Below are 24795 nucleotides of genomic sequence, written 5' to 3'. Positions count from 1 at the left end.
ATTATAACACCAACAGTGATGAACATCATCCAGTTATAAACATGATTTAAAAGGCTCTTTGGCTATTTATCATCAGCATAAGTACTTAATTTAATTCTATAGTTGAGATTTTCAAAAAGTAGTAATTTTTGTGAATCTGCTTTTAAAACCATGATCTCATGTTTTTGCACAGTGAAAAAACTATTACACATTTTGGTATATCAGGCTGCTGTGTGTGCTACTTTATTTCCTAGGAATCCAGGATCTAACACTGAAACTTGCACTTTGATGTTTCTGTAGCATGCACATGTGTACATGTATGGTTATAAAAAAGGGAAACGTGCACAGGGGAGAAAGTCTAAAGAACTTAACCCATCATACACAGATGAGTTACAGTTAAAACTGGGACAGTGGATAAAATGTATCAGTACCAAAGTCCTGGTTATGATGCTGCTCTAGAATTTTGCCAGATGTTACCATCAGAGGAAAATAGTGTACAAAGAACTCTTTCCTATTTCTATTGCGTGTGAGTCTATAAATATCACAAGAAAATTTTAATTAAATAAAAAAAGATGAAACTTTCATGCTGCTTTCTGGAATATCAGGCCTGAACTTGCATATCAGTCTACATGTTGAAAGCTTGTACACACACCCACCACCCCAATATTATATACGGTGATATTGAGCTAAAAGTCATGACTGACTTAAGTTGGAGCAGCAATAGAGCTTCATGTTAAGGAAAGGCTAATGGAGATTTAGAGTTTTGCCGATGAGTAGTACTTCTGGGAAGAGGATCAGGTGTTCAGCACAAAAAGTTCACCTTTGCAATTTTTGGTTTGGGTAGTAAAAATCAGTGGTGTGACCATGGTTCCTAAGTGTCCATTAATGTTAAGGAATTACACTGTGACAAAATAGATTACATTCAGCAGTGTGTCATTATCAAAACAAAGCTGATTCTTGCAATGTGTGTACATTGTTTTTAAATGTAGTCGGTACAAAGGGTACAGTGAAAAGTAAGTTCCTCCTACCTCTAGTGGTCATAGTGTCCCTCTCCAGAGGGTACTTATGCTAATTTATTTATATCTTTTCACCAGTAAACTGCTTCCATGTGTATAAATGATGTGTAAGTATAATTTTTTTTAATTACATTGATTTATTGTATTCATCACCTCTTCAACTGGTAGTTGTTGTCACACATAGACTTTTAGTAATGTGTAATATAGCATTTTTAAATTAAAAATACATGCTAAAAACCATAATTTTTATAGTTAGAAATGAAGGAGAAAGGAAAGTATAGTCAAGAAGTCCAAGTAGGTGTAATGGGTTAATGGGAATTAATATTTGTTTGAAGAATTTACAAGTAAGAGTTTTTCAAAAAGCAATTGAAAATTTCCCAGTAATTTATAAGTTCTTCCAGAAGCAGAATTGTAATGCTAAATTATTAATTGTGTACAGTAGTTCCCTCTTTTATTCTCAGATTCACTTTCTGTGGTTTTACTTCCCTGCAGTCAACTGCATAAATGGAAAATTTCAGAACTAAGCAATTCATAAGTTTCAAATTCCAAGCCATTCTCAGTAGCATGGTGAAATTTCAAGCTGACCCACTCGAGTTATAAATCATCCCTTTGTGCAGCATATCCACACTGTATATACTGCCCACCCATTGGTCACTTTATAGCCGTTATGGTGTCGGCATGTGTTTTGATCATCATAATTTTACTCAGTAATGGCCCCAAGTATAAGAGTCATGATGTTGGCAATCAGGTAATGCCAAAGAGAACCCTTAAATTACATGTATAAAATATATATAGGAAAAAACATAGTATCTTTAGGGTTCAGTACTCTCCACAGTTTCAGGCATCCACGGAGATCTTAGAACATACCCCTGAGGATAAGGGGGACTACAGTATTCACTTAATTTTTAGACTGTAGACAGAATTTATGAAATTTCTAAACTGTCATGATTGTTGGATAGCAGGAGAAAATAATGTGTGGTATCATAAACCTGTGGATGACTTGGTGTGTTTGTTTTTGTAGACTTTTGGGACAACGATTGTTATCAATCCTGAGAAAGATAAAGATATGGTACAAGACTTGCTGGATTTTAAGGACAGAGTGGACCATGTGATAGAAGTGTGCTTTCAGAGGAATGAGAAGTTCATTAACTTGATGAAGGAATCCTTTGAAACATTTATCAACAAGAGGCCAAATAAGCCTGCAGAACTGATCGGTAGAAAAACATATTTCTATTATATTTTTTCAATATGGGAAAGTAAGGCATAACTCCAGCACATTTTTTTTTCTCAAAATATTCAAGCTCCTCATGTGGATGAGGGAAGGATTTATATCACACTTTATTAGGAGACACATTTTTAAAAAACCATATACACAGGTGTGCATATATATTTTGTATGTACCTATATGTGTGTGTGTATAAGTACATGGTATTTCCATAAGGGATTTTGTAGTAGTAATTCTGTAAAAGATGAGGTTTGACTTCACAAAAGGAAAGAGGAACAATAAATATTTAGTCTAGTCCGCATTTCCAGTTGCAGCCCCAGAACTATATTTTGTAAAGATGAACCTTGATTCTCTTTCTTAATTACTTTTAAGTAATTTCTGCTCAGAAATTGGATTGTGCCCTGACTGGGTACCTCATTTGGTTAGAGCGTCGTCCCTTTTTCCGGTATTGTATATTCATGACTCCTAGGTCATAAATTGTCTGTATATGTGTGGGTTTATTTTTGGGCTCTCAATTCTTTTGCATTGTACTTTTTGTGTGTTTTTGTTTTGATTACTGTAGCTTTGTAGTATAGTTTGAAATCAGGAAGTGTGATACCTCCAGTTTTGTTGTTCATTCTCAAGATTGTGGGTTGTGGGTTCAATGCCTAGTCAGGGCACATACAGGAACAGATCAATGTTTCTGTCTCCCTTTCTCTCTCTAAAATCAGGTCTTTTTTTTTTTTTAATAGAAAGAAGTTGAATTGAAAAGGTTTGTTTTATATGATGTCTCTGTGTATGATGATAATTTTATCAATCTCTAGATAATATTTAACATGAGATACTATCTAGTCAATTATGTATTTTTTATACTTTGTGCTCTATCCTATTCTGTTTAAGAGATCTTTACCTAACCCAAGGTCACTATTGATTTTTTCCCCTATTTTCTACAACTTCATCGTTTTAGTTCTTACAATTAGGTCTGTGATCCATTTTGAGTTAATTTTAGAATATGGTGTGAGGTAGCAGTTCGGCTCTGCCAGTTAACCTGGTACCATCTTTTTGAAAAATATTCTTGCTCAGTTGAATTTTTATACTTCTGTTGAAAATCAGCTAGGCTCATTTCTGGACTCTATGCTGTTCTATTGATCTATGTCTGTTTTTATGCCAGTATTACAATGTCTTGATTGCTTTCACTTTATAGTGAATTTTTTGTATACGTTTCAGGTATACAGCATTATGCCACATCTGTATACATTACAGAGTGGTTACCCACTAAAGTCTGATAACCATCCATCACCATGCAATTGACTCCCTTCACCACTTAACATTATACGCTCAGGGTCCAGCCATGTTGCCATAAATGGTGAGGTTTCATTTCTTTTCTTTATTTTTTTTTAAGATTTTATTCATTTTAGAGAGGGGAAATAGAGAAGGAGGGGAGAAACAGGAAGTATCAACTCCCATATGTGCCTTGACCTGGCAGCTCTGGGGTTTTGAACCGGCTACCTCAGTGTTCCAGGCTGACGCTTTATCCACTGTGCCACCACAGGTCAGGCAAGGTTTATCTTTTTGATAATAGCTGTTCTAACAGGTGTGAAGTGATATCTCATTGTAGTTTTTATTTGTATTTCTCTACTAGTTAATGATGTTGAACATCTCTTTATGTGCTGGCCATCTACATGTATTCTTTGGGAAAATGTTCAGATCCTCTGCCCATTGTTTTTTTGTTGTATGTTTAGTTGTTTGAGTTCTTTATATTACATATTTTGGATAATAACACCTTTTCAGATGAATGATTTGTAAATATTTTCTCCCATTCGGTAGGTTGCCTTTTCATTTTGATGATGGCTTCCTTAGCTGTGCAGAAGCTCTTTTGTTGGATATAAACCTATTTATTTATTTTTGCTTTTGTTTTTCTTGCCTTTCGAATCAGATTTACACAAAAAAAGTCACTAAACTTAACTCCTCTTGTTTCTTTTAGGAATTGTATAGTTTCGAGTTTTACATTCAAGTCTTTTAATCCATTTTGAGTTAATTTTTGTATACGATGTAAGATAAGTATAATTTCATTCTTACACATCTGGACTGTCCAGTTTTCCCAGCACCATTTATTGAAGAATCTGTCTTTTTTCCAGTATTGTATATCTCATGACTCCTGTGTCATAAATTAATTTTCTGTATATGTGTGGTTTTATTATTGGCTCTCAATTCTCTTCCATTGTACTGGATGTTTTTGTTTTGATGCCATATTGTTTTGATTACTGTAGCTTTGTAGTATAGTTTGAAATCAGGAAGTGTGATACCTCCAGTTTTGTTGTTCTTTTCTCAAGATTGCATTTGCTATTTGGAGTCTTTTGTGGTTCCATACATATTCTAGGATTATGGCCTTGGCCAGTTGGCTTAGTGGTAGAACGTTGGCCTGGCATGTGGATGTTCTGGGTTTAATTTCCAGTCAAGGCACACAGAATAAACGACCATCTGCTTCTCCACCCCTCCCCCTCTCTCCTTTTCTCTCTCTCTCTCTCCCCCCCCCCTTTCCCCTCTTCCCCATTTCCTTTCCCATAACCATGGGTCGATTGGTTCAAGCACATCACCCTCAGTGCTAAGAATGGCTCTGTGGAGCCTCCAACTCAGGTGCTTGGTTGCCAGCATTGGCCATAGATGGAGGTTGTTGGGTGGATCCCAGTCAGGGTGCATGTGGGAGTCTCTCTCTATCTCCCTTCCTCTCACCTGGAAAAGAAAGAAAAAACAAACAAATTTTAGGATTATTAGTTCTAGTTCTGTGAATATGCCTTGGAATTTTAATAGGGATTGCACTGTACTTGTAGATTGTTTTTAAAAGTAAAATGTTTATTGACATTTTAAAAGTATTAAGTCTTCCAGTCCAGAAGCATGAAATATCTTTTCAGTATTTGTGTCTTCTTCAGTTTCTTTCATCAGTGTACAGCTCTTTCACTGCCTTGTTAAATTTATTCTTAACACTTGATATGCTTTTTTGATATAATTGGAAAGGATTTTTTTTGTTCGTTTTGTTTGTTTATTGAGAGGCAGAGAGACTCATTCATGCACCCTGACTGGGTTTCACCCATCAAGCCCCCTACCAGGCTATGCTTTGCCCACCTGGGCCACTGCTCCATTGTTCAGCAACTGAGCTATTTTAGTGCCTGAGGCAAGGTCATGGAGCCTTCCTAAGCACCCAGGGTCAACTTTGCTTGAACTATTCAAGCCATGCTACAGGAGGGGAAGAGAGGATAAGGGGTGGAGAAGCAGACGGTTGCGTCTCTTGTGTGTGTGCCCCGACTTGGAATCCAACCCTGGACTTCCACACACCAGGCTGATCACTGACCCAACCAGCCAGGGCCAGGGGGTTGTTTTCTTAATTTTGCTTTCTGATAGTTTGTTAGTAGTGAGTGGCTAGATTTCTGTGTTCTGATTTTGTGTCCTGTAACTTTACTGGATTCATTTATTGGTTTTAACACTTGTTTGTTTGTTTTCTGGAATCTTTAGGGCTTTTACAGGGTATCATCTGTAAATAGTGACAGTTTTATGTCTTTCTTTTTTATTTAAATGCCTTTTATTTCTCTGCTTGCCTAATTGCTTTGGCTAAGACTTAGAATAATACATTGTTATGTAAAAGTGGCAAGAGTGAACATCTTTGTCTTGTTCCTGATCTTTGAGGAAAAGCTGTATTTTTTCATCATTGAGCATGTTAGATAGATTTATGTTGAGGTATGTCCCTCTGTGCTCACTTTAAGATTTTTTATCATAAATGGATGTAAATTTTACGAAATGCTTTTTATGCAACTATTGAAATGATCATATGCTTTTTGTGCTATATCATGTTGATTGATGTGCAGAACCATCCTCTCATATCTGGGATAAATCCCACTTGGTTATGGCTTATCATCCTTTTAATGTGCTGTTGAATTTGGCTAATATTTTGTTGAGGATTTTTACTTCTCTATTCATCAAGGATATTAGTCCGTTACTGCCTTTATTTGTGATGTTCTTGTCTGGTTTTGGTACCAAGATAATGCTGGCCTTATAAAATGTGCTTGGAATCATTCCCTCCTCTTTAGTTTTTTTGAAAAAGCTTGGGAAAGCTAAGTATTAGTTTTTTGTTTTTTGTGGTTTTTTTTAATGTATGGGAGAATTCACCAGTGAAGCCATCTGGTCCTGGACTTTTGTGTTTTGGGAAGTTTTCGATTATTGATTCAGTCTCTTTACTAGTTAGGTTTTATACTTCTAAAATGAAACAATTTTAAAGTTACCACTTTATACAGTTATTTAGTAATATACAAATATTTCAGGATTCATAGAATTGCACTAGTTAGTAAAAGTTTTAAAATTTACAGGTGGCGAAGAGCAAAAAAAGGTGTATACAGGGAAACAAAACTGGACTTGTGATGATTATTGTTTAGGGTGTATGATGGGAACATGGAGTTTATTATAGTACAGTTGTCTACTTTTATGTATGTTCAGAATATTTTATAATAAAAAAGTTATAAAAACAAATACTAATAAAATTAACAATAGAAGAAATTCACAAAGAATTGAATTTGGCATTTGTGCCACTTTATGGATTGATGTTTCTCTAAAGATGAATGTTTTAACTCTTGGGAGTTTGGGCTTCTTAAAAGTGTTGAGTTGAACCCTTCTTTAAGCCAGGTTGTAGTTGGTTTGCGTCAAACAGGAAGCCAGAGTAGAACTGCTCTAATCCTTGCATTCAGGGATAAGACATTGTCACCATGTATATAATCACAGGAAGCCCTGAGAAAAATCCTGTAAGAGTGTCTTATCCTAATTTCTTATGCCACATCTTGAAGATGGACATTCCCATTCCTGAAGCGATAATGTCTCATGAAACCAAAGCATGTAATTATTAAAGTACTTATTCTCACATGACTTGAAAGGAAATATCTTAAAGCAGTGTTTTTCAACCACCAGTCAGTGGACCAGCACAAAATTTCTGGTGGACCGGCAGTTGAAAAACATGGTCTTTTTTTTCTTTTTCCCAAGTGAGATGGGGAGATAGCTAAAGAGACAGACTCTGTATACACCCTAACTGGAATCCACCTGGTCACCCCATCTATGGGGCCATGCTCACAAACAAGCTATTTTTAGAGCCTGAAGCTAAGGCTCCATGGAGCCATCCTCAGCATCTGGGCCTGTGTGCTCAAACCAATCAAGCCAAGAGAGAAGGAAGGAGGGGGCGGTGGAGAAGCAGATGGTCACTTCTGTGGGCCCTGACTGGGAATCAAACCCGGGACTTCCACACACTGGACTGAAGCTCTACCACTGAGCCAATCGGTCAGGGCCAAAAAACACTGTCTTAGACAATCAGTTATTTGTCTTTTTGTCATACAATAATGTCATTTTGGAAAGGTTCCAGAGTGGTATTGTCCATTTTTTACTTGTAGAAATTAAAGATATTTTTTATATATAACACTCATTTTTCAAATTATAAACTTCTAATTTCACAGCAAAGCATGTTGATTCAAAATTGAGAGCGGGTAATAAAGAAGCAACAGATGAAGAGCTGGAGAGGATCCTTGACAAAATCATGATAATATTCAGGTTTATTCATGGTGAGAAATACTCTTATTTTTATTAACATTGGGCACATAGAAAATGCTACTTAATATATGTATATTTGGGCCCTATCTTTTCTTGAAAAAAATTAACTAATACTTCCACTGTCATATTGATACAGGAACTAGAGTGACAACCAATTGCTGATTAAATTGAAAGTATTTCTTTATTTTTTTTGACAGAGACAGAGAGAGAGAGAGTCAGAGGGATAGATAGGCACAGGCAGACAGGAACGGAGAGAGATGAGAATCATCAATTTTTTGTTGTGGCAATTTAGTTGTTCATTGATTGCTTTCTCATATGTGCCTTTACCGTGGGACTACAGCAGACCGAGTAACCCCTTGCTCGAGCCAGCGACCTTGGGTCCAAGCTGGTGAGCTTTGCTCAAACCAGATGAGCCCATGCTCAAGCTGGCGACCTCAGGGTCTCAAACCTGGGTCCTCTGCATCCCAGTCCAACGCTCCATCCACTGTGCCACCGCCTGGTCAGGCTACATTGAAAATATTTCTTTGGGGAAATATAACACAGGATTCAGTAAAATTAAAGCTGGCTTGCATTAACATGAACACTCAGGGTTTCTCAGTAGTTAAAGTGAACATTTGTATATTAACTATCTAATGTGTTACTTTCATTTGATTATAAATAGGTAAAGATGTCTTTGAAGCATTTTATAAAAAAGATTTGGCAAAAAGACTCCTTGTTGGAAAAAGTGCTTCAGTAGATGCTGAAAAATCTATGTTGTCAAAACTAAAGCATGGTAAGCATGTGGAACCTGGGGTTCTGTCTTACCTCCGCGCTGGGAATTTGTTGCACTAACATGTTGCTCCTGGTGTTTTTCACCCACCCTTCACTTGTGTCCCAGAGTGTGGTGCTGCTTTCACCAGCAAACTGGAAGGCATGTTCAAGGACATGGAGCTCTCCAAGGATATCATGGTTCATTTCAAACAGGCAAGTTCTGTATTTTCAAGTAAAATAGCTTTTTAAAAAGTATCCCATTTAAATTAAATGTGAAATGATTATTATGTAAAGTAAGTAAATAATTATATAAATTACATAAAATTCCCATTCTTAAAAATTACACTGTTAATATCCCATGTATTCAAATAACCTAAATTCAAAATGGAAAAAAAATCCCTAAAGATGTATAATAAAAATTTGATTTAAATGAGTTAAGTGGTATCTTATATTGGTGACATAACCAAAGAATAAAAAATATTACAAGTGACGTTGGAGCACATTTTATAGCTCAGTGGAATATTCTAAAGGCTAAAATAAATACAAACAATATTAACCTGTATTTTGAAAATAAATACCATTTACCTTTTTTACTTACTTTTTAATGATTTGCTAAAATAATTTTATTTTGATTTTCTTTGCTTTTAGTATATGCAGAATCAGAGTGACCCAGGCTCTATAGATCTAACAGTAAATATACTTACAATGGGATACTGGCCAACATACACACCTATGGAGGTACATTTAACTCCAGAAGTAAGTGTTTTTAAAGACTATTTGTCCTTTATTTTTAATACATTAGCGCTGCCAAAACATAGACTTCTTTCTTGTTCCACCCACACCATGCACAGACATGTTATCTTTCAAGAATTATTTAAGGAGAGGGTTTTGTTTTGTTTTTGTTTTTTTGTGAGACAGAGATAGGGACAGGCAGACAGCAAGGGAGAGAGAAGTATCAATTCATCGTTGTGGCACTTTAGTTGTTCATTGATTGCTTTCTCATATGTGCCTTGACTGGGGGGCTACAGCAGAGTAAGTGACCCCTTGCTCAAGCCAGCAACCTCGGGGTTTTGAACCTAGGTGCTCTGTGTCCCAGTCCAACGCTCTATCCACTACGCCACCACCTGGCCAGGCTAATGAGAGGGTTTTTTAAATCACACTCAAATCAAAAATTAAAGTAATTGCTTTTGTTCCCATCCACAGGTCATTCTGGCTCACCCATGTCCACTGGGTGACCATCAAGAAGGCATCAACACAAGCACTTGTTTTAATAGTTACTGCTTGTCGAGTTGTGGGTGCTGCCTGTCTGGTTATTATTTCCATCAATTATAAACAGTGCTAAAATCTTATGAATGGTATTACTGAGGGCTTATTATATGTCAGCCATGACTCTAGGTACTCTGGGGATTTTCAGACATGAGGGAAAATTCAGCACTCAAGTACTTAAAATCCAGTGGGGGAAACAACAGGAGCCACCATTAAGTATATATAATGCCAGGTGATACTGAAAGGGGCCAGTTCCAGTGTGGGATCTGGGAATTAAAGATGAGTGGGGTTGAGGGCTTTCCAGCTGAGAGGCCTTCCAGAAAGGGCAAAGAAAGGTTCCAAGTCATGGAAACTGGGAGTCTGGGTCAGAAATAGTCCCTCTTGAAGCTTTTTTTTTCCATTCCAAGACAATATCTTTTCTTGATTTTTATTCAGTTGCCTTTTTTGTTTTCTTCTCTCATTTTTTTCCCTCCATCTATTTCCTCAATGCTAACATTATCTAGACTCACCCTTCAGGTCCCTTCTTATTCCATATCCTCTCTATGAAAGCCCATATCACTCTCAGCCTCCATCCTGTGTGTCAGATATCCCAAACTCAACAGCCAAGATTTCTCTCATTGCCCTTCTGCCTCCCCTGTCCCTGAATCTCGCCATCCTCTGGGGAGTGGTGATAGCATTTCAGTCAGTTTTTCTGAGATGTTAACCCGCTCTTTATGGCCCATTCACCCACATGAATGTTATGTTCCCTCTATTCTAAACTAGCTGTAGGCCCCAAACCCACCTAGTTCTTTCATCCTCTCAGGCCTCCATGTATAACCCTCTGAATGGAATCTCCTCCTGCAGAAAACCTCCACACCCTATTCATCCCCAGCCCTTGAAGCTAGTTAAGACTTATCTCCCCAGTCACCTTAACCAGAAAACTCTCCTTCACCTCCTCACACCAGTTCATCTCTCTGGGTGCACACTCCACCCTGGGCGTGCCTCTCTCTGGGCACGAGTTTATTCACTTCTTATTTTATTTTGAAATAGTTCAGACTTACAAGAATTAGCCAAAATAAAAGAATTTCTAGTAGTGTTCACTCTTTTTTTAGCATTGCCTATATACACTGCTCACAAAAATGAGGGGATCAGGAAACATGCAGATACTCCAGTACTTTAAGCGTTTTGTATAGTGCATTTTCACCAATGAAATAAAAGTTGGTTTTGCATCTCATTTGCATAATTGAACCACTTTCTTTGACTTGTCGTTTGCTTATTTACCCATCTGACTCTATCCTGCTTGGTTCTTGCTTGAGTTCATTTTTACCTTGCTGAACAGTGATTTTTTTTCCCCTAGCTCCATCATTTTCTCTATATTTAGAAAATAGGCATTCTATTCTAAGAGCCTTCCCCTCTACCACATTAATTTATTTATTTCTCTGTCTTTATGAAGATGAACTCATGGAATCTCACTTATTTGGTATTCAGTTTGTCCCATATTTGGCTGATGGATGCACTTTTCAGCTAGCTCCTTGTTCTTTCAACATACCATCTGTATATTTGAGTAGTTTTTTATTTTCTGGCAAAAGATGTTTGAGGCAGCCCTGGCCAGTGGCTCAGTAGGATAGAGCATTGGCCCAGCGTATGGACATCTGAGGTTCAATTACCGGTCAGGGCACACAAGAGAAGTGACTCTCTGCTTCTCTCCCCCTCTCTTCCTCTTCCTCTCCCACAGCCAATGGCTTGATTGGTTTGAGTGTTGGCCTGGGTGCTGAGGATAGCTCGATTGGTCTGAGCGTTAACAAACCTCAAGTACTAAAAATAACTCAGTTGATTCAAGCATTTGCCCTCGAGATAGTTGCTGGGTGAATCCTGGTTGAGATGCATGTGGGAGTCAGTGTCTCTTTAAAAAAAAAGAAAAAAGAAAATGGACTCGGTGGTGGAGCATCTGCCCAGCATGTGGAAGTCGCGCATTTGACTTCCAGTCAGAGCACACAGGAGAACAACCATCTGCTTATCTACCCCTTTCCCTTCTTTCCCCATCCCCCTTGCAGCTATGGCTTGATTGATCCCAGCAAGATGGCCCTGGACCCTGAGGATGGCTCATGTTCCCGCCTTAGGAGCTAAAAGTAGCTCAGTTGCTGAGCAACAGAGCAACGCCCCAGATGGGCAGAGTATCACCCCATGGGCTTGCCAGTGGACCCAGCTGGGGTGCATGTAGGAGTCTGTGTCTCTGTCTCCCCTGCTCTCAATTATAAAGAAAAAAAGAAAATGTTTGAGGCTTACCTACTATATTTTTTAAATTGTGGTAAATATAACTATAATTTACCATTTTAAAGTGTTCAGTGTCATTAAGTTGTGCATCCATCCCAAACAGAAACCCTGGACCCGAAGCAGTCACTCCCATTCCTCCCCACCACTCACACACTGCCTTGGCAACCACTAATCCACTTTCTGTTTGTAGGTTTGCCTAGACCAGACATTTCATGTAAATTAAACCATATAATACATCTGACTCAACTTAGTATCTTTTCAAGGTTCATCCATGTTGTGACATGTGTCAGTGCTTCATTCCTTTTTTTTTATTATTAGTATTATTATTTTTATTGGTTTAAGGGAGAGAGGAAGAGAGATAGGGATGTCGATCTGTTTCTGTTATGTGCCCTGACTGGTAATCAAACTCTCAACCTCTGTGCTTCGGGACAACACCCTAACCAGCTGAGCTATCTGGCCAGAGCAGTGCTTCATTCTTTTTTAAGACTGAATAATTTTGCCTGACCAGGCGGTGGTGCAGTGGATAGAGCATCAGACTGGGATGCAGAGGACCCAGGTTCAAGACCCCGAGGTCGCCAGCTTGAGCACAGGCTCATCTGGTTTGAGCAAAGCTCACCAGCTTGGATCCAAGGTCGCTGGCTCGAGCAAAGAGTTACTCGGTCTGCTGAAGGCCCATTGTTAAGGCACATATGAGAAAGCAATCAATGAACAACTAAGGTCTCACAACGAAAAACTGATGATTGATGCTTCTCATCTCTCTCCGTTCCTATCTGTCTGTCCCTGTCTGTCCCTCTCTCTGACTCTCTTTCTCTGTCCCTGTTTAAAAAAAAAAAAAAAGGCCCTGGCTGGTTGGCTCAGTGGTAGAGCGGTAGAGCATCGGCCTGGAGTGCAGAAGTCCCGGGTTCAATACCCAGCCAGGGCACACAGGAGAAGCGCCCATCTGCTTCTCCACCCCTCCCCCTCTCCTTCCTCTCTGTCTCTCTCTTCCCCTCCTGCAGCCGAGGCTCCACTGGAGCAAAGATGGCCCCGGGTGCTGGGGATGGCTCCTTGGCCTCTGCCCCAGGTGCTAGAGTGGCTCTGGTCCCAACAGAGCGACGCCCCCTGGTGGGCAGAGCGTCGCCCTCTGTGGGCGTGCCGGGTGGATCCCAGTCGGGTGCATGCGGGAGTCTGACTGTCTCTCCCCGTTTCCGGTTTCAGAAAAATACAGGGGAAAAAAAAAAAAAGACAATTTTCCATTGTTTGGATATACACTACACTTTGTTGATCCAATCATCCATCAATTGAAACTTGGGTTGTTTCCACTTTTGGCTATTGTGAATAGTGCTGCTGTGAACAAGAATGCAATTTTTGTTTGAATAGCTATTGTTAGTTCTTTAAGTATATCCCTAGAATTTCTGGGTCAGGTGATAATTCTGTTTAGCTTCTAGAGCAACTGCTACAGTTTTCCTTCATAGCTACATTATACATTACCATTAGCAGCACACAAGGATTCCAGTTTCTCTACATCTTCACCAATATTTGTTATTTTCAGTTCTTTGGTTATAGCCATCTTAGAGTACGAGTGGGTATCCCATTTTGATTTGATTTTTTTCCCTAAAACTAATGATATTGAGCATCTTTTCATGTGCTTACTGGCCATTCGTAGATCTTCTTTGAAGAAGACTATTTAAACCCTTTGCCCTCTTTTTAATTGTGTCTGTCTGCCTTTCTGTTGTTGAACTATAAAAGTTCTTTATATACTCTGTATACTAGATCCTTATCAGGCTTTGCACAAAAGCTTTTAATTTTGGTAAAGTCTAATGAATCTATTATTTCTATTGTTACTTGTACTTTTGGTGTGATAGCTAAAAAAAAAAAACTATTACCAAATCCAAGGTTATGAGAATTTATCCCTCTGTTTTTTTCCTAAGAGTTTTATAGTTTTTAGCTCTTACATTTAGGTTTTTTATCCATTTTGAACCTGGAATAGTATAATAATTAGCATGTACTAAGCACCCATGGTTTGTTACTGCTAACATTATAATTTCAGTTATCACTTTAGGAATTAATGTCAAGGAATTAATTTTTAGGGAATGTATGCATTAAGCATTTCATCACATTATTGACTTTTAGTTTGTAGGTGTGACATGGTATAGTAGATATATTCTCTGAAGAGCCCTTATCTTTTCGATATATATTAAAATACTTAGAAATGAAATGCTACCATGCCTAGAATTTGATGTTGGTGAAGTTGGGTAATGGTACATGGGTGTAATTATGACTGTTGAGCTGACTTTTGAAGCATGAAAAGGAGTTTACCAAGGTGATGTGAGACTGACAGGCATTTATGACAGAGGGCACCACTTTGATGGAGCACAGAAGCACTTATTGAAAGGGCAGATCAGGTCCAGGAACAGCAGTGATTATGTATTCACTGGACACCTGCTGGTACTATGCAGAGTGGACAGCAATGAGAAGCCCAGACCTGGTCCGCCCCCTTTAAGCTCTCTGTCCAGAGGACATATTCACAAATTCCCTAAATGCTATCAGAGCTGAGTGGTTAGTGGTGGCTTCTCTGAGGAAGCAGTTTCAAAAAATGAGTAGGTATTTTTAGGGAAGTGGGTTCCCAGATCTGGTGAAGGAGACGTGTGAAATCCTGATGGAGGATGAGGCAGGGGGTGCTCAGTGAAGTGGAGAAAGGGACAACGGGGAGTCACAGGAGGGAGGCACAGGCCAGGCCAGTGTAGTTCAGAAGTTTCAGAGGAAAGGGGCATTAGTAAGCCATGGAAGAATTTCACTCTTAGGAAGAACTTGGAAGTGCTGAGGACACTGACAAGGGAATGACCAGAGTAAAAAGAGGAGGGGACAGGACCCTGGAGATGCTAGTATGTATAATATAATAGGTGGGAAGACAAACCAAAGAAGACTCAGAAAGCACTGGCTCAAGTCTAAGCAGGGAGTGTCAGAGAAGCTAGAAGGGCAGGAGGAGGCTGTGGTTGCTGAATGGACAGCTGTTGAGAGGGGTCATCTCACAAGATGAAGCCTGAGGAGGGCCGTGAGACTTGGCAGCACAGACCACTGGTAACCCTGGGTGCAGAGTGAAGCCAAGGAACTCAAACTAATGAGCCAAAGGAAGTGAAGAGGAACAAATGTAGTGCATATGAACACATATACAGAAACTGTCAGAGAAATAAAGAGTTCGTCCATGAACAAAACAAGAACAGATACAGGAGTAGGAAAAGAGGGAGACACCTGGAGAAGGAGAAGCTCAGGAACTTAAAAGTAAGATAACAAGCAATAAAAAACTGGCAGAAAGTTTAGAAGGCATGAGAAATCCTCCAAGAAAATAGCAATGAATGCCTGACCAGGCGGTGGCGCAGTGGATAGAGCGTCAGACTGGGATGTGGAAGGACCCAGGTTTGAGACCCCAAGGTCGCCAGCTTGGACCCAAGGTCGCTGGCTCAAGCAAGGGGTTACTCGGTCTGCTGAAGGCCCATGGTCAAGGCACATATGAGAGAGCAATCAATGAACAACTAAGGTGTCGCAATGCACAACGAAAAACTAATGATTGATGCTTCTCATCTCTCCGTTCCTGTCTGTCTGTCCCTGTCTATCCCTCACTCTCTCTCTGTCTCTGTTAAAAAAAAGAAAAGAAAATAGCAATGAAAATAGTAGCTTGTGTCATGCTTCCTATGCATGCACTGTCCTGAGTGTTTTACATTAACTCTCACAAAAGCTTGATGCCTGGGCCTTACCATTACCACAGTTCATGGTTCACAGATGAGGCATTGCAAGGCCCTAAGAGCAGTTAGGAGTGAGTAAGAGCTTGAGCTGAGACTTGGCAGGGTACGCCTGGGCATTCAGACAGCGTCTCTAACTGAGGATGGCCACGTGGTCCTAATTACATATGCCACTGGCCAGGGAAGCCTGCATGTGATGTGTGGAGAATACAGAATACAACATGTTTGTACATTAAACACCAGTTCAAGTATTCCATTGTGGGAGGGGAAACTCAGGTGTCCTAGATTGGTGGACATTTTCACAGGTATATAGAGTCCAAAAAAATAACTGTCCAACAGAACTGATTGTTTTATTCAGCTGTGAAAAATTTTAAAATATTGTACATTGAATGACCAATGGTGTTTAACATAATTAAATTGTCTTCCTGTGCTTGACAGATGGTTAAACTTCAGGAAGTATTTAAGACATTTTATCTCGGAAAGCACAGTGGTCGAAAACTTCAGTGGCAAACTACATTGGGACATGCTGTTTTAAAAGCAGAGTTTAAAGAAGTAAGTTCTTTTAAATTTATTTTTTAATTTTATAAGTATGTTAATAGAGTTTTTGAAATTGTGATGGAACTTTGGTAGCAAAGAAAGGAAAAGATTAGTCAGTATCATTCAACACTGACCTTTCTAGGTTAATAAAATTAAACAGTTGAAGGATTAATATTCTGATCAATAAGAAGTCAACAAGAAAAAAAAAGCCAACAAGAATAAAAGCATTTACTGAAAAAAAGAGCAAAGGATGTGGAGAGGCAACTCATAAAAGCAACACTAGAATATCAGGCCCTGGCCAGGTAGTTCAGTTGGTTAGAGCATTGCCCAATATGCCAACATTGCGAGTTCAGTCCCTAGTCAGGGCACATACAAGAATCAACCAGTGACAGCATGAATGAGTGAAACAAGTTGATGTTTCTCCCCCCACCTAAGATCAATTAAAAAAAAAAGAACTAAAACATCAATATCCATGAAAATGTGTTCCACCTCTCTGCCAAAGGGTTGCAAATTAAAATATATATAATAAAATGTTACTTTTTGACTGTGAAATTGATAAAGGCTAAAACTAAAAGTAACAGTAACTTTTGCCCACTGCTGTGGGGAACACGTGAGCTTTATGAAGGGCAGTTTGACAGGTACATATCTCAGAACTTCTCAAATCACATGCTTTGTTGCAATAATTCCAATCCTGGGAATTCATCTTAATAAAACCTTTTATCGGGTTAATGAATAAAAATATCTGTTGGAATGCTGTTATTGAAAGTGATCAATTAAGAGGGAAAATGCATACAATATATCAATAAAGAAGCAAGTCACAAAACAGTCCCTTCATATTTGAATTTAACTTCAATTTTATAAATAAAATTATGTATACTAAGCAAAAGAAATTACAGAGTTACTAGTGGAAGCATATACAGTGTGTCCATAAAGTCATGGTGCACTTTTGACCGGTCACAGGAAAGCAACAAAAGATGATAGAAATGTGAAATCTGCACCAAATAAAAGGAAAACCCTCCCAGTTTCTGTAGGATGATGTGGCAGCATGTGCGCATGCGCAGATGATGACGTAACACCATGTATACCGCGGAGCAGCCCATGGCCATGCCAGTCGAGATGTGGATGGTACAGAGGAAAGTTCAGTGTGTTCTGTGGCTCACTAAATTCGAATCCGTGACCAAAGTAAAACGTGAATATCGGCGCGTTTATAACAAAGTGCCACCACATAGGAATAACATTACTCGGTGGGATAAGCAGTTGAAGGAAACCGGCAGTTTGGTGGAGAAACCCTGTTCTGGTAGGCCATCAATCAGTGATGAGTCTGTAGAGGCTATACGGGATAGCTACCTAAGGAGCCCTAAAAAATCTGTGCATGAGCCCACATCAAACTGCACTGAATAGGTATGAAACTGGGAGAGTTTTCCTTTTATTTGGTGCAGATTTCACATTTCTATCGTCTTTTGTTGCTTTCCTGTGACTGGTCAAAAGTGCACCATGACTTTACAGACACACTGTATTGTGTTCATGGACAGAAAGAATTAACATCATTAAACTGTTCTTACTGCCCAAAGCAATCTATAGATTCAACACAATTCCTATCAAGATAACCAATGGCATACTTCACAGAACTAGAACTTTATATAGAGTATTCCAGAAATTTATATAGAGCCAAAAAGACTGCACATAGCCACAGCAGTCTTGGGAAAGAAGAACAAAGTTGGAAGAATCACACTACCTGATATCAAACTAGACTACAAGGCCATAGTAATCAAAACAGCATGGTACTGGCATAAAAACAGACATACAGATCACTGGAACAGAATACAGAGCCCAGAAATCAGTCTACACCTATATGGTCAATTAATATTTGACAAAGGAGGTAAGGAGATACAAGTGGGGTAAAGACAGGCTATTCAATAAATGTTGGGAAAATTGGATAGATACATGCAGAAAAAATGAAACTAGACCATCTTACACCATACACAAGAATAGTTCAAAAATGGATTAATGACCTAAATGTAAGACTCGAAACCATAAAAATCCTAGAAGAAAACAGGCAGTAAAGTCTCGGACATTTCTCATAGTGGTATTTTTTCTGATATATCTCCTCGGACGAGGGAAATGATCAATCAATCAATACATACATACTACATCAAACTAAAAGGTTTTGGAAACCATCAACAAAATAGAAGGACAACCCACTGAAATGGGAGAACATATTCGCCAATGATGCATCTGAAAAAGGATTAATATCCAAAATTTATAAAAACTTATAAAAATCAACATCAAAAAAAGAAACAGTTCAATGAAAAAATGGGCAAAGGACCTGAATAGACACGTCTCCAAAGAGGACATACATATGGCCAGTAGACATGGAAGGATACTTAACATCACCAATCATCAGAGAAATGCAAATTAAAACCACAGCTGGCAAAATGTTTACCATCAGTAAGTCAACAAACAGTAAGTGTTGGTGAGTGTAGAGAAAAGGGAACCCGCGTGCTCTGTTGGTGGGAATGCAGATTGATGCAGCCACTGTGGAAAGGAAGATGGAGTCACCTCAAAAAATTATAAATGGAACTGCCTTATGACCCAGCAATTCCACTTCTGGGAATATATGCAAAGAAACCTGAAACACTAATTTGAAAGTATATATGCACCTACCCCTATGTTCATTGCAATGTTATTTACAATAGTCCAGATTTGGAAGTAGCCAACTGCCCATCAGATGAGTGGATAAAAAAGCTGCAGTAAATGTGATAATTTATAGCCATAGAAAAGAAGGAAATCTTACCTTTTGTGATAGCATGGATAGACCTGGAGATTATTATGCTAAGTGAAACAAACCAGTCAGAGAAAGACAAGTACCATATCATTTCAGTTATATGTGGAATCTAATGAACAGAATAAAAACAACTTCTAGATATAGAGAACAGCCTGACAGCTGTCAGAGGGGAGAGGGGTTGGGGGGCTGAGTGAAAAAAGTAAAGGGATCAAGGGAAAAATTAAAATCTACTTCAGACACAGACAACTGTGGTGATCACCAAAGGGAAGTGGGGTGGGAAGAGACACAAGAGGGGAAAGAAGGGATAAATGGTGATGGAAGGAGACTTGACTTGGGGTGGTGAGCACACAATTTACAGACAAAATATTATAGAATTGTGCACCTGAAACCTATGTAATGTTGTTAACCAATGTCACCACAATAAATTCAATTAAATAAATAAATATTTAAATAAGGTATAAGTGGACACAAGCAGTTCAATTCATGTTCAAGGGTCAACTATATATACATTATATGCAATTATATATAAATGATGGATACATGTTACATTATGCTTATTGTGCAGGAATTTATTTATTTTTGTGACAGAGAGAAAGGGACAGATAGGGACAGACAGATCAGAAGGGAGAGAGATGAGAAACATCAATTCTTCATTGCAACACCTTAGTTGTTCATTGATTGCTTTCTCGTATGTGCCCTGACGGGGGGCGGGGGATACAGCAGACTCAGTAACCCCTTGCTCAAGCCAGCGACCTTGGGCTCAAGCTGGTGAGCTTTGCTCAAACCAGATGAGCCTGCGCCCAAGCTGGCAACCTTGGGGTTTCAAACCTGGGTCCTCTGCATCCCAGTCCAATGCTCTATCCACTGCGCCACCGCCTGGTCAGGCATTGTACAAGATTATATACATAAAACCACACCTACTAGTCTTTAAGGCAGCGGTCCCCAAACTACGGCCTGCGGGCCCCATACAGCCCCTGAGGCCATTTATCCGGCCCCCACCGCACTTCCAGAAGGGGCACCTCTTTCATTGGTGGTCAGTGAGAGGAGCTTAGTTCCCATTGAAATACTGGTCAGTTTGTTGATTTAAATTTACTTATTCTTTATTTTAAATATTGTATTTGTTCCCATTTTGGTTTTTTACTTTAAGATAAGATATGAGCAGTGTGCATAGGGATTTGTTCATAGTTTTTTTTATAGTCCAGCCCTCCAACGGTCTGAGGGACAGTGAACTGGCCCCCTGTGTAAAAAGTTTGGGGACCCCTGCTCTAAGGTATATAAAAGTTATGATCCCCCTTACTGCCAGCTTCAGAACTAGACCTCTGCAACATGATCTCACGACTGTAGCTCTTGCCTTCCATGGCTAGGCTTGAGAATGAAGCCCTCACATAGGATGCTCCATTGTCCACACAACACTACTTGTGTGTTGAGAGTCTGCAGTGGGAACTTTTTGGAATAGAGGTGGGGAATTATGTGAGGGCCAAAGCTGGGTTACATTAGTCATGTATGTCACAAGCACATAGAAAGGGAAGCTGGGACCACAGTTTATGGTCATTTATGTGTTGATTACATTATTCATTCTTTTAAGAATGATGTTGGCTGGATCTTTTGCTAGCATCCCTGTCCATACAGATTTTGTCACTGGGTCTTCTCATGTTCTGTGCACTCCAGTGGCATTCACTCTACCATTAGAGGACTACAGTAGGCTACAAATGGGATGCAAGGGTGCTTGTTAGATTTGTGTTGGCAATGTCTGACTTCAAGTAGTGATAATTCCTTCTTGTTCAACACAACTTACTAAATAACTTTCCCTACTTATAATATTTCAAGAGAACTTTTTTTTTTATGTGTTGACAGAGACAGAAAGAGGGACAGATAGGAACAGACAGGAAGGGAGAGAGATGAGAAGTATCAAGTCTTTCATTGTGGCACCTTAGTGGTTCATTGATTGCTTTCTCATATGTGCCTTGACCAGTGGGCTACAGCAAAGCGAGTGACCACCTTGCTCTAGCCAGCGACCTTGGGCTTCAAGCCAGTGACCATGGGGTCATGGTCTGTGATCCTACGTTCAACCTGGTGAGCCTGTGCTCAAGCTGGTAAGCCAACGCTGTCAGGGTTCGAACTTGGGTCCTCTGTGTCCCAGTCCGATGCTCTATTCACAGCACCACCACCTGGTCAGGCTCAAGAGAAGAACTTTTAAGTGCAATACCAAGTTATTTTATTCTTCTATAATCGTTAACAATTTATTTGGTGGCTAGTCCCCTTACCCCAAAGTTTGAGAGCAAAATGCCTTTTAAAATTTTTCTAGATTGCCCTCACCAGGTGATGGCGCAGTGGTTAAAGCAATGGCCTGGGACACTGAGGACCCAGGTTCAAAACTCCGAGGTCACCAGCTTGAGCAGGGGGTCACTGGCTCAGCTGTAACCCCCCTCAGTCAAGGCACATAGGAGAAAGCAATCAATGAAAAACTAAGGTGCTGCAACAAAGAATTGATGCTCCTCATCTTTCCCCCTTCCTGTCTCTGTTCCTCCCCTCTCTCTCTCTCATGCGCACGTGTGCTAAAAAAGTCTTTCTTCAAGATTGTGCATGACCTGTGGTGGCGCAGTGGAAAGAGTGTCAACCTGGACCACTAAGGTCTCCAGTTTGAATCCCTGGGCTCGCCTGGTTAATGCACATACAAGAAGCAACAAACGAGCAATGAACAGCTAATGTGAAGCAACTATGAGTTGAATAGTCTTGTTCCCCTCACCTCCTCTGTCTGTAAAATCAATAAAGAAAACATTAAAAAAGATTTTTTTTTTCCAGATTGTACAAACAGCTTCACACATGATGTGTCTGTTTTCTTTAAGGGAAAGAAAGAGTTCCAGGTGTCCCTCTTCCAGACTCTGGTGCTTCTCATGTTCAACGAAGGAGATGAATTCAGCTTTGAAGAAATAAAAATGGCCACTGGCATAGGTGTGAAAACTTTTTCATGAATGTGTGGTTTCTGAATGTCCTTGTTTGTAAAACATTTATTCCTTTAAGAGATGTAGACTCTGTTTCTGCTCATCACAGTTGAGTGTGGTTTCCTTCATTCTTGTTGAGTGTCTTTATTTTAACACTAATCTGTGCCTGCATTTTCTCCCCATTCAGAGGACAGTGAATTGCGAAGAACCTTACAGTCCCTGGCCTGTGGCAAAGCACGAGTTCTGATTAAAAGTCCCAAAGGAAAAGAGGTAGAAGATGGAGACAAATTCATTTTTAATGGAGAATTCAAGCACAAGTTGTTTCGAATAAAGATAAATCAGATTCAAATGAAGGAAACCGTATGTATAAACTTTCTCTTTTTACTTAGGGAGGGTGTTCATCCAGAAAGCGTTAGTTTTTATAATTTCTTAACTATAAAAGTTCTGAAGCATATTTCTAAAGTATTTGAATACTGTTTATAAGAGTACTCATTTTAATGTAGCTTTCAGTAACTTTATATTCACAATAGGAATGACAATCAGGAAGAAATGCATTTAACAGTTTTTCACAAAAAATGGTGGGATAAATGAGATTCCTGTATCAGAGTCTGTTAGTGGAGAGAGCATGTCATTTCCAAAACCCAGTGACTTGTCTTTTTATTTTTGCACAGCATATTTCAGCCATTCTCTCAGCCTCGGCCTCAGCCAGGGTCCTGGGGTGGAAGTGGTAAGAGTTGTGGGTGTCTTAGACCCACTGACATTGTATCTGTGATCTGTGTACAGGCGGAGCATCTGCAGTTTTGATCAGATTCTCAAGGTTCATGTCCAGAGCAGGTCTGGCCCACTGCCGTCAGGCCTTTCCTAATGCAGAAGTCCTTGCACTCCTTGGCACCCACTTGTATAACAGGGTGTCCACATGGCCCCTGTGTATTAATACATGTGAATGAGTGAGTAGAGGCCTTTAGAAAGATTGAGGTCAATTCAGACAACAGAAGGACAGCTTGACTTGACCTCAGTGGTACCTACTTTCTCCACCTCCAGCAGTAGACAGTGATTGCTTCACTTACACAGAGGTGTTCCAAGTAGCCCAGTCAGAAAATATGTTCAGATTACACAAGAAGAAATAAAGACCAATAAATGTATAAAAGATGTTCACTCTTACCAGTAACTTTTATGAAATTCAAAATAAAGTAACATTCTATTTTCATCTGTCAATTTTGAAAATGTTTAAAAGTTTGTCATATCCAGGGTTGGTAATATATGGGAAAACTGGCATTTTTATTTTGTTTTTAAGATGTTTGGATTGTTACACGTTTTTAGTGGGTAATTTGACATATCTGTTAAAGATTTAAATGGACATATCCTTTGATTCATGTTTTTGTACTATTAGGAATTTATAATAAAGTAATTAAAGAGTATAAGATTTTGGAGTTATAATTCCAAAGTGGGACTCTCTGTCATCTCTTTCCCCCAAAGAAAATCACTTACTGCCACTTTTGATTACACTCATGCAGTGTTTTTGTTGTTGTTTTTAATCTTGAGTACAGGGAACAATAACCTTTTTGGGGGGGTCATGGGTTCCTTTGAAAATATGAAGAAAGCTTGGAGTCTCCCTTCCTGAAACACACCTTACATACATATACAGACCTGCCTGTCCCCCACCCCTCTGATCTGTAGACCCCGTTAGGTTGCTGTTTAATATGAAGTTATCAGTGTTTGCGATTTGTTTCTGATAACAGTTCTTTTTCTGTTCGGGCTCTTCTTTTATCTTTAATTCTTAATATGCTCGTTTGTTTTAAATCAAGAATTGATTTTCAGTTTTATCATACCTTATCAAGATGATTATAATCTAACCTTGAAATTATTGGGTAATCTCAGCTATATTAGTAGGTTCCCAATGTTGAGCAAAGCTTACTTTTTTTGTTTTTGTTTTTTACAGAGACAGAGTCAGAGAGAAGGAGAGACAGGGACAGACAGACAGGAACGGAGAGAGATGAGAAGCATCAATCATTAGTTTTTTCGTTGTGGCACTTTACTTGTTCATTGATTGCCTTCTCACATGTGCCTTGACTGTGGGGCTGCAGTAGACTGAGTAACCCCTTGCTCAAGCCAGTGACCTTGGGTCCAAGCTGGTGAGCTTTGCTTAAACCAGATGAGCCCATGCTCAAGCTGATGACCTTGGGGTCTCGAACCTGGGTCCTCCGCATCCCAGTCCGATGCTCTATCCACTGTGCCACCGCCTGGTCAGGCTTTTGTTTGTTTTTTTAGGTGAGAAGAGGACAGATAGTGAGGCAGACTCCCGCATGTGCCCCAACTGGGATCCTCCTGGCAACCCCATCTGGGGCTGATGCTCGAGTACGGAGCTATTTTTAGCACCTGAGGTTGATGCGCTCCAAGGGAGCCATCCTCAGTGCCGGTGTCTGATGCTTGAACCAATTAAACCACTGGCTGTGGAAAGGGGAGAGGGAGGTGGGAGAGAAGCAGATGGTCACTTCTTCTGTGTGCCCTGACCAGGAATCAAACCCTGGACGTCTATGTGCTGGGCCAGTGCTCTAGCCACTGAGCCAACTAGGGCCAAATTTACATTTCTGGTGGCTAGTATGCCTTTTTTATTACTGTGCTACGAGATCTAATCCAGGATTATATAGGGTTTATACTGGCTTTTTACAGCTTTTTAAGTAACTTTTTTAATTAATTTTCAAGTTTTGGTACTGAAGTTACACTGTTCTTGGGACTCTAGGTTTTATTAGAACATATAAAAATG

The 24795-nt window shown here is 39.5% G+C and overlaps 1 protein-coding gene and 1 long non-coding RNA gene across 3 annotated transcripts in view; one reads left to right on the top strand and one right to left on the bottom strand.

Moving 5' to 3' along the window:
- Positions 1-24795, bottom strand: part of LOC136402762 (uncharacterized) — a 54904-nt gene that overhangs the window by 11803 nt on the left and 18306 nt on the right. The gene's annotated exons all lie outside the window — the stretch shown is intronic.
- Positions 1-24795, top strand: part of CUL4A (cullin 4A) — a 64696-nt gene that overhangs the window by 36705 nt on the left and 3196 nt on the right. Inside the window, exons 11-18 of one of the 2 annotated variants that reach the window (XM_066380519.1) lie at positions 2017-2209; positions 7686-7790; positions 8441-8551; positions 8657-8742; positions 9178-9285; positions 16206-16319; positions 21936-22041; positions 22219-22391. In XM_066380519.1, coding sequence (XP_066236616.1) covers positions 2017-2209; positions 7686-7790; positions 8441-8551; positions 8657-8742; positions 9178-9285; positions 16206-16319; positions 21936-22041; positions 22219-22391 — 996 coding nt within the window. Of the gene's footprint in view, positions 1-2016; positions 2210-7685; positions 7791-8440; positions 8552-8656; positions 8743-9177; positions 9286-9732; positions 10958-16205; positions 16320-21935; positions 22042-22218; positions 22392-24795 lie in introns of those variants that run through there. The other variant, XM_066380520.1, reaches the window with a different exon arrangement.

Source organism: Saccopteryx leptura, chromosome 4 (genome assembly GCF_036850995.1).
Source record: "Saccopteryx leptura isolate mSacLep1 chromosome 4, mSacLep1_pri_phased_curated, whole genome shotgun sequence".
In the NCBI taxonomy this organism is placed as follows: domain Eukaryota; kingdom Metazoa; phylum Chordata; class Mammalia; order Chiroptera; family Emballonuridae; genus Saccopteryx; species Saccopteryx leptura.
The sequence above is the reverse complement of the archived record's forward strand: the minus strand, read 5'-3'. Positions and strand labels throughout refer to the sequence as shown.